At 36.4% G+C, this 17690-nt stretch overlaps 1 protein-coding gene and 1 long non-coding RNA gene across 7 annotated transcripts in view; one reads left to right on the top strand and one right to left on the bottom strand.

Annotated features, from left to right (window-relative positions):
• Window positions 1–17690, bottom strand: part of SLCO1C1 (solute carrier organic anion transporter family member 1C1) — a 74807-nt gene that overhangs the window by 19306 nt on the left and 37811 nt on the right. For 4 of the 6 annotated variants that reach the window (XM_058743493.1, XM_058743492.1, XM_058743495.1 and 1 more), the window contains 5 exons: window positions 15401–15522; window positions 11908–12054; window positions 10122–10220; window positions 7886–8131; window positions 6675–6839 (listed from right to left, as the gene is read on the bottom strand). In XM_058743493.1, coding sequence (XP_058599476.1) covers window positions 6675–6839; window positions 7886–8131; window positions 10122–10220; window positions 11908–12054; window positions 15401–15522 — 779 coding nt within the window. The remainder of the gene's footprint in view (window positions 1–6674; window positions 6840–7885; window positions 8132–10121; window positions 10221–11907; window positions 12055–15400; window positions 15523–17690) is intronic. The other 2 variants (XM_058743496.1, XM_058743497.1) reach the window with 2 other exon arrangements.
• LOC131519914 (uncharacterized) overlaps window positions 1–17690 on the top strand; it is a 63481-nt gene that overhangs the window by 3720 nt on the left and 42071 nt on the right. The gene's annotated exons all lie outside the window — the stretch shown is intronic.

Genomic DNA, 17690 nt, shown 5'->3' on the forward strand with positions numbered 1-17690 from the left:
CATAATCACAAAATTAGTGAAATAAAAAAAAGAGGAGGTGATAGTTTTTGCTTTCTCAACTAAACTGAGGTTTGTGGCTATGAAAAGTGGCAGAGATGAATGTATATGAGGCCCCTAAAGAGCCAAACATCAACTAAGAGGAACCTGATTATTATTTATTTTAAAAAGAGAGAAGATAATGGGAGATAATATAACAAACTTGAGTTCTCATGACTCAAATTAAATGCTAATATTTTCTCCCAATTTTTCTGATTTTTAAATATGAAGATATATAAAACACATTCTTTCTCTGTTCCAGATTCCATCTTCCTTCTTAAGAACTAAGCACTGCCATGGATTTGATGTGTATCATTTAAGTCCCTATTTTTACACACACATATTCATAGTTCTTGACTTTGAATCACCCTCTCATAGATCCAAGACTTACAGAAAAAGGGCAGAGTCCACTCTCTCTTTCAATTCTATCCCTCCAAAAGTAGTTTATAAAAAAAAATATGTATCTTCTGCAGACGCCTGGGTAGCTCAGTCCGGTAACCATCCGACTTGATTTTGGCTCAGGTCATGATCTCACAGTGAGATTGAGCCCATGTTGGACTTCCCCTGCCAGTGCAGAGCCTACTTGGGATTCTCTCTCCTCTCTCTGCCTCTACCCCACCACTTGCATGTGCTCTGTCTCTCTAAAAGTAAATAAATAAACATTTTTTAAAAATATCATCTGAAAAATAGACTCTAAATTGAGACCTTCAGAGAACGTGCTTAGAATTTCATTTGTTTTGTAAGGTACCAATCAAACCTGGGACATAAGGCATCACAGCACAAAGGACACCCTTTGTTTTGTAGCTTCATGCTCTGTTGGTTTCCACTGACTTTTCCCCACCCTGATCTGGCGTAGAAGAGCCTGAGAACCAAAATGGGATTATGCTAATTGCATTGTTTCCACAGTACAGAATGTTAAATATCAGGGATATCCTCTCTTGACTGACCTCCTTTAAGAGGCTTGTGTTCTCTTAAAACTTCCAGAAAGTTTTATGTGTTCTCTTGCCTCCAGGCCTTTCTTAAAGAGATATCTGCTTCATCTGATACAATGTTCTTTCAAAACTCCACCCCAGTTCCCATATTTTTGTCTTTTAACACCTCCTTATCCTTTTGCTCTTGATTTAGGTATTGGCACCTTGTGCTAGAGAATTTTTTTCTAACTCCAAGATTAGGTTTGTTTTCCCAGAGTACTCTGGGCTTCTCCTCATTAGAGATTTATCACAGCATCCGCCAGCCATATGGTGCCTTTAGGGACGTATCTAGCATCAGGGTACTCAAGTTGATCATCAGAATCTCCTTTCCTCCCTCTGCCTGTGGCCCTTCTACTGAGTCTCACAGGCAGCAGTCTTGATCCTTATCACAATTACCTGTTAGCTTGCCTGGTTTGCACCCCTTCCCCTCCAATCTCACCTTCAAGGCAAGAACTGTGCTCACCATCATATACTGTGCTCCTTGTAATTTTCCTTAAAAAGGTGCTAAATGACAAACTTTAGTTAAGTTTATTCAAGTATAACATCTCTCCTGGAGTGTTTACTCTATTTTAAGATAATGGAATTTTAACATCATTCTGTTAAACAGTAGTAGTACATTTCAAACATACTGTCAGCTTGATTCTCCCTTTCAAATTCCGTAGGATCTGTAAGCTATCTATGCTGGGCCAAGTTGAGTGTACAGCAAATTTCCTGAACATTAAATGAAATGTGCTACTTGCCTCCCAAAGTTTCTTTACTTTGATTTCAGGCACTTTAAAGTCATTTAATGAGGTAGAAATTTCACTCTGATTTCTTCATTACACACTTTCTTCGCTATTCACACCATAAAATGTGTTGATCTTAAAACGTTTACCATCTAAATATTCCAAGTGGAAATATTAGTTGTAATTTACACTAACATCCACAATTTGTTTCAATTTTTTATGCATTTATCTTGAATTTCATATATTTACTCAAATAACAGGAAAGCTAGGAGAAATTTAAGAGCAAATTTGTTACTATTTCACTACACTCATTCACGTTGAAGACCTTGTTCTTTGTTACTGTCCCAAACAAGAGTTATTAGAGTTGTGTAAAATGCTTTAAGATGGTCAGCTACAGTTATAATATAAATTGGAAACTCTGATTCTCATACAAATATATGATAGGCTTAGCCATTAAGATGAATAGTAATGGGCTATAACAATAATAGTACTTTGGAATGTTTTAGAGCTTCTCTTCTGGTGAAGTAAAATTCTGTAATATGTAATGGACCTCATTATATTACTCTAATGTTAGAAGATATAAATATTAAGATTTCAATTTTACAGGGGGAAATACAAGGAAAAATTTACGGGACTTTTCACACACATATAGACAATTTAGTATAGATAAAGAAGCAAAATTAGCCATCTTTCTTGAGTATAATAAAAGTATTTTTTCCTCACAAAGTAAGATTATTTTCCATTATCTCACAGATTTTTAAAATAACTTGACCTACATATAGAACACATCTTAACACATATTTAATTTGCTATGCTAGCTTAGCCACATAAATTAATATTTTCTAGTATAAGCAACGTTCCCCAAATAATTATCATAAATTTTTCATATTTGTCTGTGTAACATCTCCAAGAACTGAGAATGATAATCACTGTTATCAATGATAGTCAATGTCGGGGCGCCTAGGTGGCTCAGTTGGTTAAGCGTCGGACTTCGGCTCAGGTCACGATCTCGAGGTTCGAGAGTTCGAGCCTCGCGTGGGGCTCTGGGCTGATGGCTCAGAGCCTGGAGCCTGCTTCCGATTCTGTGTCTCCCTCTCTCTCTGCCCCTCCCCCGTTCATGCTCTGTCTCTCCCTGTCTCAAAAATAAATAAAACGTTAAAAAAAAATTTAAAAAAAATGATAGTCAATGTCAATGCATCACGTCCACTAGAAACTGTCTGATTTAATTAAAAACTTTAAGAAATTAAGAAAAATGACTAATTGCAATCTGTGTAATAAGAAGGAAAACAAAACATAAGATCATTTTAATATAACTCAACAGTGATAGGAGAAGCTTAAAAAAATAAAAGGAGAAAAATTACACTATCTAAACTTTTTCCAGTGGAGACAGCAATGGGAAAAAAAAGTTACACATTTGAAAAAGCAACATTATTCTGTCATATACTTCCTAGTCTCTGAATTTGAAACATTTTTGTTGCCTATTTTTCTTTGATTTTCTTTGCAAAATTAAAGTAGTTAACCTGAGAAAATATTATTTCTAAATTTTAGAAATATGGCCAATATGTAAAAACATGTATAGCAAAAATAAATCGTCATTGTTACAACTGGCCTTTGAACACATAGGAAAATTTCTGCTTATTATTTCCTCCATGTCATGTCAAATGCCTACTCTGAGAGGAGAGGGGAAATGTGCTTTTTTTGTGCTTCTCCCTTACTTTATCACACAAAGGATCATTCCTTGTAGCCTCCCCACCCCCTCAAAAAATGAAAGAGAGAGAGAAATAGAAGAAGAGAAAGTGAAAAAACAATATTTACTGAATGACAGCTATGTACATTTACAATGTATTCTATATGTCTTATTTCATTGCTATTTTAAACTAATGATGCTTTTATTTTTACCATTCTACAGATAATCAAAGTAGGTGTTAAGGATGTCCACTAACTTACACACTGACCCTTAACTAATGTGAAACCAAAATGCACTCAGGAAAGAATCCTAGCTACAATGATTGAAATCATTAGACACTATTACTTATCTCTCACAAAAGTACTTGAATTAGCTGAAGACATGATGTGCTAGAAACTATGAGGAATCAGAATTTTAGGCAAACTTTGATTGATGAATCAAAACATTCTGATGATGAGTTTGGATCTCAGAGACCATCTGAGGGTACAGAGAAGGGTTATGGTTAAAAGAAATAAGTCACCCAGAATTTAAAATAGAATTATTAGATTTTTTTTGTCAGTTTTCCAAAAATAATTATGCCCAGAGAGGAAATATAACTCAGAAACTCAGGGGAAATAATTCTATTCCTGGCTGCATCATAATGTATGTATGCAGTTAGGCAGGACATTGAATCTCTCAAAATTTCAAGTTCTTTCATCTGTGCTAGTTTTTCACAAAAATAATTTTATAAGCAAAAAGTATTTATTACCTACCCAGTAGATTATGTGTAATTTTGTTTTCTATTATAAACACATTTCTCCAAAAAATGCTCTTAATTTTCCCTTATGAAATGTTTTTAAGTTGAAATAAACATGTATTTATGATTCTACTGACAGCAAAATCAAATACCCTCAAACTCTGCTATGCACATGCTGAATAATAATAAACAAACATACACTTAAAGATGTCACTTCATTACAAGTCATGGGGGAAAGATAGATTTTCCATTTGATATATCAACCTTGACCTTCTTTTTCACATTATACAAAAAAAAACAAAAAAAAAAACAAAACAAAACAAAAAAAAACAGACTACTGGTAGAAATATTAGCAAGGCATTTTCATGAAAACATATAGCACTAATGAGAAAGAAAAAGACTGGAAAGTAGACTTAACTAAAATTAAGAAGCTCACCATTAGGAGAGTGAAAAGAAGAACTGAAGTCTGTGAGAAAATATTTATAATACATATATTCAATAACTTGTATCACAATTTGTGAACCTATATCAGAAAAAAAGCACCCACCCCTACAAGTCTATAAGAAAAAACTGACAGCTCAAGAAAAATAGACAATTTGAACATACTTAACAAAAGAGAATGTTGAAATGACCAACAAGCCTGCAGAAAAAGTGCTCAACATCATTAGTTATTGGTGAAATGCAAATAAACTACAATAAGATATCACCACACCATATAAGAATGATCACAATGACAAAGACTGACAATACTAAGTGTGATACGGATGTGGAGCGACTGGAACACTCTTACACTACTAGCATGACGATAAATCTGCACAACCCTACTGAAACATTTTGGTTATATTTACTGGATCTAAACATGACCCAACAATTCTGCTCCAAGATACAACCAAGAAAAACGTATGTATACACCCACCAAAATATATATAGGATAGTCATGCAGTGTTATTTTTAATTGTCAACAGCAAAAAAAAAAAAAAAAAAAAAAAGACCCAAATGCCCACCAACCATCAAATGAATAAACTGTGGTATATTCATGTGATAGGATATGACACAGCAATGAAAAAGATCAAACTGCTATACACAACATGAATCTCATAGATTTCATTTCAGTCGAAATAAGCTAGATACAAAAGAGTGCGTAACATACTATTACATTTAAATAAAGTTCAAAAACAGGTAAGACTGATCTAGGATGGCAGAGTTCAGAATACTTACAAGCTTTAGGAAAGAGTACTCAGTAAAAGGAGGTTTGAGGGAGCCTCTGGGGTTCTGAAATGGGCTACATGTTCTAGTTTATGGTTACCATATAGATTTACATATAAACATTTATCCAGCTACACTACCCATTTAGGGCTACAGTGTTAAATGTTGCTTGTATGTTATATCTCAACAAACATAAAGGAAATTTTAAAAATCAAATAAAAAGAATGTCTCTTAAACTTTCATTTCTCTTCTTTTTAAAGTCAGTATAAAGCACTGATTGGCATGGAGGGGGGCAAAAAAACCTAAAGTGTTTCCTCAGATCAACAATTAAATAATACGATTAACTTAATTCAAACCAATTCATGTTGAAAGCAAAAGTTCACTGGCATAGCTTTAATATTTATAATTTAACAGAATAGTCTAAACAGAGTCAATTAAATTAGCATCTGGATTAAATTATCCAGGATGGTTACAGGACAATTACATATTCTGAAATGAGCTCAGAGCTCTCTTTCAGAGATAGATACATAGAACAATTCCTGAAATATTTATGAAGAAGAAATGTTTTTAAATTTTTAGAGTCTCCTACCATAAAGGAATATATCCAATGGAATAAAATATATTTATGCCTTGAAACAGTAGCATTAAGTAACATCTTCATAGGCTAAAGGAGCTAATCTAGGTTTTAAAAGTATCCACAATTACTTGGGGCAGGACCTTCTTGTATTTGTAGATTCTGTTTCTTCTTCATTCATTTCTTCATGCTTTTCTTTGCGCCTGAATAGCTTTCTTACTCTTGACTGACCTGCTGTACTAAAAACATGGCCCTTTTAAATAAGCTGAATGCTAGGACTCAGAAAAGTCCTTTAACTCTGAGCAAATACAAACTTTGTTTTGCAATGAGTACCTTTTAAACTGTCTGAATACTCACTTTTTAAAGTCCTAGAAACTGTTCAGGTAAAGTGGCCACTGTTATGAAGTTTTGGCTATACTTGAAAGACACATACCCAGTATCACAACCTCCTAATAAAATGCATGTTTGGTTTATATAATATTCTCAAGGTCACTCATCTACAGTTGTGAATAATTCTTGCTGAAAGGTTATACCACAGACTATCTAAATATTTTTTCCCCACTGGATCTTTTTCCATTCTGCTAAATTTTTATTCACTCACCTTTTTAACTTTGTATCTACAATGCCATAAATCACTTTCAGTCTAAATATGAGAATAGTGTTCTCTAAAATTGCTAACAGTTAACAAAGATGCAGCTGACAGTACCTACTGGCAAGCACGAAGGACAAGTGAGCATACCAATAACGAAGTTGGCCTTGGAGGCTGACTGCCCATACTGTTGCTCAATGTACTTGGGTTTATAGGTTACCATTCCAAATAAAGAGTTGAACTGAACAGTGCTTGCACACAAATATAACAAGTACAGTGGATTTCCAAAAATATTCTTTAGTGATGGAAGAAAATCTGTAAGACAAAAGTAACATGGAGAAATTAAAGTCAGTGTAACACCTGGCAGAAGACACAGCCTTGGCAACAGGGCATAGACGGCCGAGCCCCACTGTCACAGCGATCAGGAACACGTACAGTGTGGGGCACACACACACACTATGGGTTTTAAACACTGGCTCAAGTCAAGACTGAGATCTGTCAGGTTCACATCGAGACATAGGCACTCGCTTCTACAGGAATATAGTTTAGATTACAGTTAGAGGTATAAGTCAGATAGGAATAGATTCCTCTAACTGATATGGGTAAAAGGAAAGAGGGACGAGAATACTCCCTCACTCCAGAGCTGAAAGTCATTGGAAGGACATTAAGAACTTCAGTTTTCTGGTCCCTATTCTTCAAACTTGGGTCATAGTCACAGAGAAAGAAATATGCAAGTTACCTCCACTTAATTCAATGAACTTTAGTGTAAGAAATGAGCTTTGGCATTCCCCCTTCTTCCTATTACGCAGCCACATAGTTTGAAATGTGAAGATTTTCTGTAAATGTAAATATTGCTTGCTGGGCCCAATTGAGAAGAACCGATCTTCCTCATGGCCAGCCACACTTTTCCATGTGGAAGGAATTCATTCTAACATGTCTAGCCTTTTGCCCCACACCACACTCATTCCCTTGATCACTGCGGGGAAACGTGCACTGACACATGTTTGTCAAATGGCTGAATCTCATCTGTTAAAAAGCCACAAGCTCTGAAGATTCACTCTCTTCTGTCCACCCGGACTGATGTGAAGCAGCAAACCCAGATGGGGGCAACTGCAAGGTTTAACCTGAAGCAGTATAAGGGTGGGAATGTCAACAAGAAATATTACCAAAACTTTGGGTCATGTTCTTTAATCCACTCTCCAGTAATAAAGCTGACTTTGTAATCTTCAATTCTGCTTCCTGGACAGTTTCTCAATTTTTCTGAACAAATGATGGGGAGAGAGGGATATTATATATAGATCCCGTATAGAGTGTCAACGGAAAACTGAAAGGGCTTCAAAATCAAGCAGAATCTGGCTCACCTCTTGCCATTTCCATTATTTTTGACTTTTCTCCATGGGGTGTTTGGTAGTCTGTGCGATCATCCATAATAAACTTGGATTTCTCAGAGGAAGAATTGGAATCCTCTCTACTTCGGGGTCTAGGTAGACTCTTTGGTAAACACCAGAAAGGCACAGCTGCAAGAAGACTTACAATTCCTGCTATTAGATAACCCAGCCACCAGGCACCTACCCACTGAGGATCCTTGGGAGTAATGGTTATGTGATCTGAAAGAGAGAGGGGATAGCTAAATAGCATGTACAGCAAAGCTGGTGTGTTGAAATCAGCCTCTTTTTTAAAAAACAAAATCCTAGTGTTAGCTCTATCACATCATAAAATACCTAATAGTTCATGCAGGATAACTTTCTCGTCTGAACATTATCAGCATCTTGCTTTTTGAAGGGAACAAGGTGTTTCTGGGACATGATGCTTTTCTTCTTTTGTTCCTTAGATTTGAAATATAGATTCTAAATACTGCAAGAGTGGTCTCTACTCTGCCCTGAGTTTCTGCATAAGAACGCTTGGGCCCATGGCAGGAGGAAAGAAACATGTGAGGGAGAATTCTGAGGGCTCAAAATCTGCCAGCCACCCCACATCAGCACTACTTTCACCTGGCTCACAAATTGAATGTCTAAGATCTTACTAAAAAAAAGAGCTAAATCCTACACCTTCTGGTCAAAATCTGGTCTAAACCACTCAGAATGTTATTTATTAAATGATGGTTAATAATACTTCAGAGCTATTCAAGGTCCGAAGCAAGAATTGTATATGTAAATAAAATGTCAATATCTTAATCATTATAAAAACTTTATTTTTGACACCATTTTTTATTTGACTAGAAGCTAAGTATTGATGAATGAAATCAAGTGTTTTTTCTTTTCTATATAAAGAAACCATAAAGCATATAACTGGTCTACCTCCACTGTGCCCTATGAGAACAACAAAATAAACACATGTCCTTTGACAACTAGGCTCAATTGACACTACACCATACTTGGTAAAACATTCACACTAGTTCTCTGCATCTTCATTGCTTCCCCTGAACAATTTCCCTCTGTACCACTCATCACACCTATGCTTTCTTATCTGTACCAATTTCCATGACAGGATTTTAACGAACTCAAGGAATTCATCTACTATTTTGTTCAATATTTTGTGGTAGAACAGCACCTAAGATAGATATAAAACTAATAAGGTTAATGAATAAATGAATGAATAAATAAAAATTGTGGAATTTATCTTGAAGTTTATTTGATAAAAAAAGGAAAATTAGTGCAAGAGTTTTGCATTTAATTTTAAGACACAATGATTTCAAAAAGCAATTTCAGAATTTTTGAAAATGCAACTTACTTTCTTGCTTTTAACTGATTTCTTGAACTTCTTTAAAAAGAAAGAAAAATAAGGGTGCCTGGGTGGCTCAATCAGGTAAGCATCTGACTTTGGCTCAGGTCATGATCTTGCAGTCCGTGGGTTCAAGCCCTATGTCAGGCTCTGTGCTGACAAGTCAGAGCCTGGAGCCTGCTTCAGATTCTGTGTCTCCCTCTCTCTCTGCCCCTCCCCCACTTATACTCTGTCTCAATCTCTCTCTCACAAGTAAATGAACATTAAAAAAGTTTAAAAAAAATAAAGAAAAGTAATGCCCATTTCTAGGAGGTACATCTCATAAGGAAAGAAACAAATTAATACTTATTGAAAGATGAGTTCTGACATTTATTCCCTCCATAACTACTCTCCCAGGGGGTAAGGGAGTCCCACTCTATTATGCTTCCACCTGAAAATGATTTGTAAAGAATGAATTTTGGTTGCTGAAAGACTTTCAATTCTTGGTCTTCCTGGCAAGTCTACAAAATACATGATCAATCGATGTGACTGTCATGTTTATACACCTGAACCAACAAGAGCCAACGAGAAGCCACAGTTTTTAGTCTTAACTATGCTGGAATGTGTTTGAACTGGCAAACCAGGAGTGAAAAAGGATACATCTGAATAACAAACCATAGGTCGTCCAGTTCTAATCACTGCCTATTTTTCATATTTCATTTATTAATGTATGTGGTGATTATATCAACAACAAATTTTCAGTGGATTATTTTCATTCTAGGAAAGATTATAATCCTGTCATTTTATAAAAAGGGACTCTGATATTTTTTACACCACCTGCATTTAAAAAGTTGCAGTAACTAAGATAAATAAATAAACAAAAATAAACTTCCTTACCTAGGTTTACGAAGCCAATGTCAACATACAGTTTGGCACATAATGAGCCTAGCAGGAAGCCAAAGATTGGTCCTATAATTGCAACCGTCTGCACACACCCTGCACCAAAAAAAGGGGGGGGGCATTTCTCTGCTTTTGCAAATTAATACATTTTTAAACAAGAAATATGAGTGAAATCCAGTGAGTAGCTAAAAATATTTCATCAACTCTTCACTTAAGAGTGCTTAATTTGTCAATTTTTCAACCTTATTGAATCAGGAAGTAAGTCCTTCTCAGCTTTGGAAGAAGAACGAACACTTGGAAGGCATTAATTACTTCTTAGTAAAGAAGTGACACCAAGACTCTGAAGAAGTTAACTTCCCCCAAATGGAGCAAACTTTATTCGTTAGGATTAGATTTTCCCCGCTGATAAAAAATCAGAATTATACTATTTTGACAGTCTTTCAAAACTTTTTTGTGGCTGGTTAAGCATAAGACTCATTTTGACATTAAACTTGATTTCTTCCACCTTAGTGAAGAAGTGCATGTGTTCAGAGAGTCTGTGTGAGAGTAGTAACTATGCATATCCCAGGATGCAGCCAGCAAGTGGAGCTAGACCTGGGAGGGCAGGAAGGTGCTCTTTGGAGCAACCATGACCAGCCTAGGCAGCTGTAACAGGAAAGTGGAGCAGACTGTATAAATGACATCATTTCTGGTTACCAGAAACATAACTCTTCCTTGCAAAGTATCTACTATATGCCTTTCATTTTACCACAAAGCTTGATACACGCATATCCCTGACAATTAATTTAAATTGATAGGAGGAGTAAATGGCAGTTACAGATCCTTTTCAGAAGAGAAGACAAGGTGAACAGAGTGAGCAGGAAGGGGACACCTTGATACATGCCTGCATCTCTTGGCTTGCAATCTTTCCTCTAGTCTCCAGAGTCATTGCCTAGCAACTTCTACTCTAGTTTCTGATTTATGCTGGAGTTTTCCATTAGAGCAGGTAACCTGTTTTTAATTACAGCCTGCCAGACTGTAATCAGAGCCCTCTGGAGTTCTGTGTGCATAGCCAGCAAAGAACTATACTGTGGAGCTAGCCACAGCCCCTCCCAATGAATTTCAGTCTTGTCCTTCTGTCCCTTGAAGGCCAGGCCCTCAAAGATCAGAACCCAAAAAAAAACAAGACTGGTGTTTGAAATAGAGAAAAAATTAGTTTCTAAGACATAAGACGCACTCAGTCAATACTGCTTAGATGTATCTGGACTTGGAGTTTGCTTTTGCTATATTTTGTTTTGTGTGTGTGTGATTTTAGCTGTTGGTCTATCCAATGGGGCCTGTTCCAGACATGGGTTCGTGTCAGGCCTTGTTCTCATACTTTCTGTGTTTTTCTTTATCCATTCATACCTGCTACTGATATATATATACACACGTATAGATACACACACACACACACACACACACACACATATATATGCTTCAGTGGCACAGTTAACCCAATAAAAAGAACCTATGAAATCTGAAGTCCATGAAGATACTTGTACAAAGTCGTACATGATTGCAGTTGATCTTATAGTTATTTTCTTTTAATCTGACGTTCTTTCCCTAATGTGACAGGTCCTTCTAATGCAAGTTTCTTTATCATCCAAATCCTCAGTGTGGACCTCAGATATGTGTGAACCTCAATATAGGAACTGGATATGAAGTATCAAACTCTATTGCACACTCTATTCCACTCAGTTTGGAATAGAGTTGAAAAACCAGATATGCTGCTTCCCAAGAAGATGAATGGGGTAGGCATTACCAATATAGAAAGCAGAATTGTCTTCACTGGCAAAATCATCAAGGTAGGCAATGCCTAGAGGCTGAATAGGAGTTTCCCCAATTCCACGAAGAAGGTTCCCCAGGAAAACATAAATCCACATGGAAGAGCTGGCATCAATTTCACATTCTTGAAAGGAAAGCAAACAAGAGAAGTGAAATTAGATCAGTATCAAAGTTAAATACTTATTTTGCATTTCTACAAGCTGTCCTAAAATTGGATTAGGATGTAAAAATGAAATTTTCAACAGACTTAATTTGATAGGAGTCTAAGCAAGACTGGAAAATATTTTCTCCTCAATATTTTAGGCAATATAAATCCCCCAGAGGTTTTGATAAAAGGACTCTTTTGTTTCTTGTTTCTGATGCCTTGTTTCTCATTTTCTCTTCTCTTTTTATTTTATATTTATACTGCGTACTTTGAATTCCTATGCTCCAATAACATTCACTATCCTGTCTGGGAAAAAACACAAAATTTTGAACAAAGGCATTTCTCGCCTTAATCTTTAAACTTTTCTATTTTTCAACAGAAATCCCTTGTAATTTTATTGCTGACCAAGTTTTATCTGAAATTTAAATTTTTATATGGATGATACTTCAACTTTGGACAGCATTACAATCGTTTGTTAGTGAATAACCATTTTTAGGGATCAGGTTTAGGAAACAAAGTCACATAAAAATTTAAAACTCTATATACTTTAGTAGTATAACTATTCCAACAAAAAGAACCTTTTGGCAGTATTCTTAGACATTCAAAGCTAACTATTTTAAAATGCTTTTATAGAAGTCATGTCTTGATATAATCATGTAAAGCTGGAGAATTACCCCCACATCACAAGTGAAATATATTTTGAAGAGTTTGATCACTTTAATAAAAGTGATAATGTTATCTATCTCTGACAATCACCACTTGTGAGTGCTCCCTTTCTGCCAGGCACTGGGCTAAGTGGTTTGCAGGCATTTTTAAATTATTTCCTCCTAATAATCATATGAGGTAGGAGTTATTTATACTTATTAGTAGCCCTTAAGTAAAATTTGAAGGTAAAATATAGGTTGTTTGGAACTGGAATGAATCCTTTTGGGTAGATGAATCAGACTGCGTAACAGACAAGACTATTGTGTAGTCATGTTCCTTCTAATTCTGCCTCTTTTAGAAATGTAGCCAAGTGACCATGAATTTTTCACTTATATTTTCTAGATTTCCATTTCACTCCCCAAAATATAACAGGAATTCCTTTTCCAAAAAAATTGATTCTAATGTCAATTCTACCCCTGACATTTGTGTGATCCCAAGATCACACAAGGGTAGGGAAATCTTGTAGACAGGTGAAGATAGCTTAGATCTGTGTTTTCCAATATGGTAACTACACAACACATGTGGCTACTGAATAGTAAATTAATTAAAGTTACATAAAAGTAAAAATTCAGTCCTCAGTCACACTAGCTATATTACAGAAGTCAACAGCCACATACAGCTAGTGGCTGCTGTATTAGGCAGCATAGATATAGAACATTTCCACTGTTGCAGAGTTTTTTTGGACATCTCAGCTCTCCAGTGTAGTGGGAATGGGGGTTGTAGGTGGAGCATTTTTGACAAGAGTCCTATTATCACCCTACTATAATTTTTAGGATAAACTTTGTGTCCACTATATCTGACGTTTATACAGATCTATGACTTTAAGGGAGCAGGACCTCATTTAAAGCAAAGAAAAAGATTGTGGGCCTTATGCTGTATACCTGTCTAAAACCTGTCTCTACATTAAAAACATTTTTAAAGTTTATTTATTTATTTATTGATTGATTGATTGATTGAGAGAGAGAGAGAGAGAGGATGGAGAGGGAGGATCCCAAGCAGGCTCCGTGCTATCACTGCAAAGCCTAACCTGGGGCTTGATCCCATGACCATGAGATCATGACCTGAACGGAGATCAAGAGTTGGATGCTTAACTGACTGAGGTACCCAGGCGCCCCACATTAAAAAATTTTTAATTCCCACCTCTAGATGCTATGTTTCTCTTCTTAACACTAAAGGTTTAAATATTTCATGATTAGCTGTATTGCCATCTACATCCTATCTTTCCTGTCAAAAACAAAATATCCTCAATAACTGTACATTATGTGGAAGTGAAAGTCCAAACCTTCCTTTCACACTCTTCTCTTCTTCCAGGAGGCTTTTCTTCTTCTTTTCGTACAGCAGGATGGGGTACACTTGTTACATGTTCACATCTTCCCTACCTCCCTGCCTCATATTTCTATTAATCCTCTGGCCCTTCCCTTCATCCAGACCTCTGGAGTTCATTGCTCAGGAAAACAGACATCTCAGAAGAAAGCACTGATGACGATATTAGGGAAAAGAAAAGGTTTTATGGTAGAGATAAAAGATTTGCATGACTAGCAGGTATAGAAAAGAGGAGCTTCCACACTGCCTATACAGCAATCTGTAGGCTAGGAGCAGGGAGTGGGGTGGGAGTGGTGAGGAGGAAGCGTCGAGCATGTCAATGCTCAAGGGCAGTGGAGAGAGGGGATTTGAGCTCATCCCGGAGACATAGCAAACACCTGAGGGGAGATTTGTGTATTCCCTAGCAAGAAGAACCTGGGCCACCATGGTAGAGCCAGGGAGGTAGCAAAACCCAAAAGACAAGATGGCTACATATGTAGAACAGTGGGCTAAGCGTCCTGCTTTTGGCTCCTCAAAAGCTTTCTAAGAGATGATTTCCATGTTCCCAAGGGTGCTCACACAAAGCATTGCTATGCAATGTGCATCAGCCATATGGAATTCTAGACATCCTGACAAAATTCCTTGCATCCTGTGTTGTGTGGAAAACAATTATTCCCAAGTTTCCAAGATTGTCACATCTGCATCAGGAAGAGCTTCTGTGCTAAAAAAGGACATAAAGGTAGACATGGGATGGCCCTAAAGTGACATGTATGACCAAATATTGTGGCCAGAGGGATTTTAAATACCTAAGTTGACAAGGGACCAATAACACCAAGAGGCCCCTCCCACAACTTCCCCCTTTGCTATTATGTAAGCTCCCTAGAATATAAGCAACCCCTGGGGAAAAAGGTAAGGTTAGGGACAAATTGAATGAGATTCAATTTTTCCCATTCTGATGGAAAGGGGCTGAACACAGAAGTTAAATTGAGATCTGGGGAAGAATATATTTCTTTCATATCTGAACACTGGACTGAGATTAATATGTGCTAAACTAGTTTTATCCTAATTCATGGCCCACCTTGTTTGGAACCATGGGAAGATTTTCCCAGTTGCCAGCAATTAATGCTCTTTCCATATTTTCTTCAGATCTCATCATATACTGCTTTATATTCTAGGAATTTTTTATGGCACTATAGTATCTCAATTTAAGTAGTAAAGCTTTTAAGAGAAAAACATCACATAAATTTTTTGTCCATACTAAAGCAATATAAAGTCTTTATAAAAAGCTATCTTAGTCAAGTAAACAAAATCATCTTACCATCACTTCTTTTGGATTGTGATTTTTCCATAATTGAGATAGGTAGTTGATTGTCTGACTCCAGGAGACATGGAGAGATGCTCAGAGTGGAATTAGAGAAAGAATACTTTTCATATCTGTACCTGTAAAAAAGAATGTTTTCTTCACTATAGACTCATTTAACATCATACTAAAAATATTAAATGTACACTACATGACTTATTATGGAACCTGTTTGAGTTTGCAACTACCCTTGAGTCTGAATCCCCAAACCAAACCAGCATTTAACAGCAGATGTCCTGAAGAGATAACCAGAAAGTCTCATTTACAGGTATTACACCATATCTCAACCAGTTAGTGTAGTAAAAGAAAATAAAAGAATTATTCATAAGGGTTCATTTTAATGTAAAAATAATGACTATAAATCACCTATTCCCATGGTGAAAAAATATCTAATGTTTGATAAAATCATGACTATCTCCAAGTCAGAGGAAAAGCAATAATTTAAAAACTATGGTATTGCATGCTATATTTAGAGTTGTAAATTTAGTAGAACAACTGCATTGCTGATTCTAGAGAATCGATGATGATGTGTGGGGTTTTTTTTTAACTTTTTAAATTCCAGGGGTGTCTGGGTGGCTCAGTCGGTTGAGCGTCCAACTTTGGCTCAGGTCATGATCTCGTGGTTCATGAGTTCAAGCCCTGCGTCGGGCTCTGTGCTCACAGCTCAGAGCCTGGAGCGTGCTTCAGATTCTGTGTCCCCCTCTCTATCTGCCCCACCCCTGCTTGTGCTCTCTCTTTCAAAAATGAATAAACATAAAAAAATTTAAAAAAGCTTTTAAAATTCAAGTTAGTTAACATCTAGTGTAATATTAGTTATAGGTATACAATATAGTGACTCAACACTTCCATACAATACCTGATGCTTATCATGACAAGTGCACTCCCTAATCCCAATCACCTATTTAACTCATTCCCCTACCCACCTCCTTTCTTGTATCTATCAGTTTGTTCTTAATAGTTAAGAGTCTGTTTCTTGGCCTCTCTCTCTCTCTCTCCTCTTTTGCTCATCTGTTTTGCTTTTTAAATTCCATGTGAATGAAAGCATGTGGTATTTCTTTCTCTGAGTTATTTCACTTAGCATAATACTCTCTAGCTCCATCCATGTCATTGTAAATGGCAAGATTTCATTCTTTTTTTATGACTGAAAAATATTCCACCAAAAATATATGTCATATATATTATATAATATTATATAATAATAACATATGGCACTTATTCCTTATCCATCTGTCAACAGACACTTGGGCTGTTTCCTTAATTTGGCTATTATGGATAATGTTGTTATGAACATCAGGGTGCATGTATCCTTTTACATAAGTATTTTTGTATTCTTTGGGTAAATACCTAGTGGTGCAACTGCTGGATCATAAGGTAGTTCTCTTTTTAACTTTTTGAGGAAACTTCATACAGTTTTCCACAGTGGCTGCACTACTTTGCACTGCCACCAACAGTGCAAGAGGGTTCCCCTTTCTTCACATCCTTGCCAACACCTGTTGTTTCTTGGGTTGTTGATTTTAGCCATTGTGACAGGTGTGAGGTGATATCTCACTGTAGTTTTGATTTGCATTTCCCTGATAATAAGTGGTATTAAGCATCTTTTCATAAGACTATTGGTCATCCGGATGTCTTCTTTGGGAAAATGTCTCTTCATGTCTTTTTTATTGGATTTTTAAATTTTTAATTGGATTATTCATTTTGGAGTGTTGAGTTTTATAGGTTCTTTAGAGATTTTAGATACTAACCCTTTATCAGATATGCCATTTGCAAATATCTTTTTCCATCCTATAGGCTGCCTTTTAATTTTGTTGATTGGTTCCTTCACTGTGCAGAAGCTTTTTATTTTGCTGAAATATCAATAGTTTATTTTCGCTTTTGTTTCCCTTGCTTCAAGAGACATATCTTGAAACAAGTTGATACTTTTTAAAAAATGTCTATTTATTTTTGAGAGAGAGAGAGAGAGAGAGAGCAGGGGAGGGGCAGAGAGAGAAGGAGTCACAGAATCTGAAGCAGGCTACAGGCTTTGAGCTGTCAGCGCAGACCCCGATTCAGGGCTTGAACTCAGGAGAGGTGAGACAATGACCTGAGCCAAAGTCGGATGCTTACCTGACTGAGCCACCCAGGTGTCCCAGAACTTGGTACTTCTGATGCCAAATTGTTTACTGCTTGGGTTCTCCTCTAGGATTTTTCTGGTTTAAGGTCTCACATTTAGGTTTTTAATCCATTTTGACTTTTGGGTATGGTGTGAGAA

The sequence above is a fragment of the Neofelis nebulosa genome, chromosome 8 (assembly GCF_028018385.1).
Source record: "Neofelis nebulosa isolate mNeoNeb1 chromosome 8, mNeoNeb1.pri, whole genome shotgun sequence".
NCBI lineage: Eukaryota > Metazoa > Chordata > Mammalia > Carnivora > Felidae > Neofelis > Neofelis nebulosa.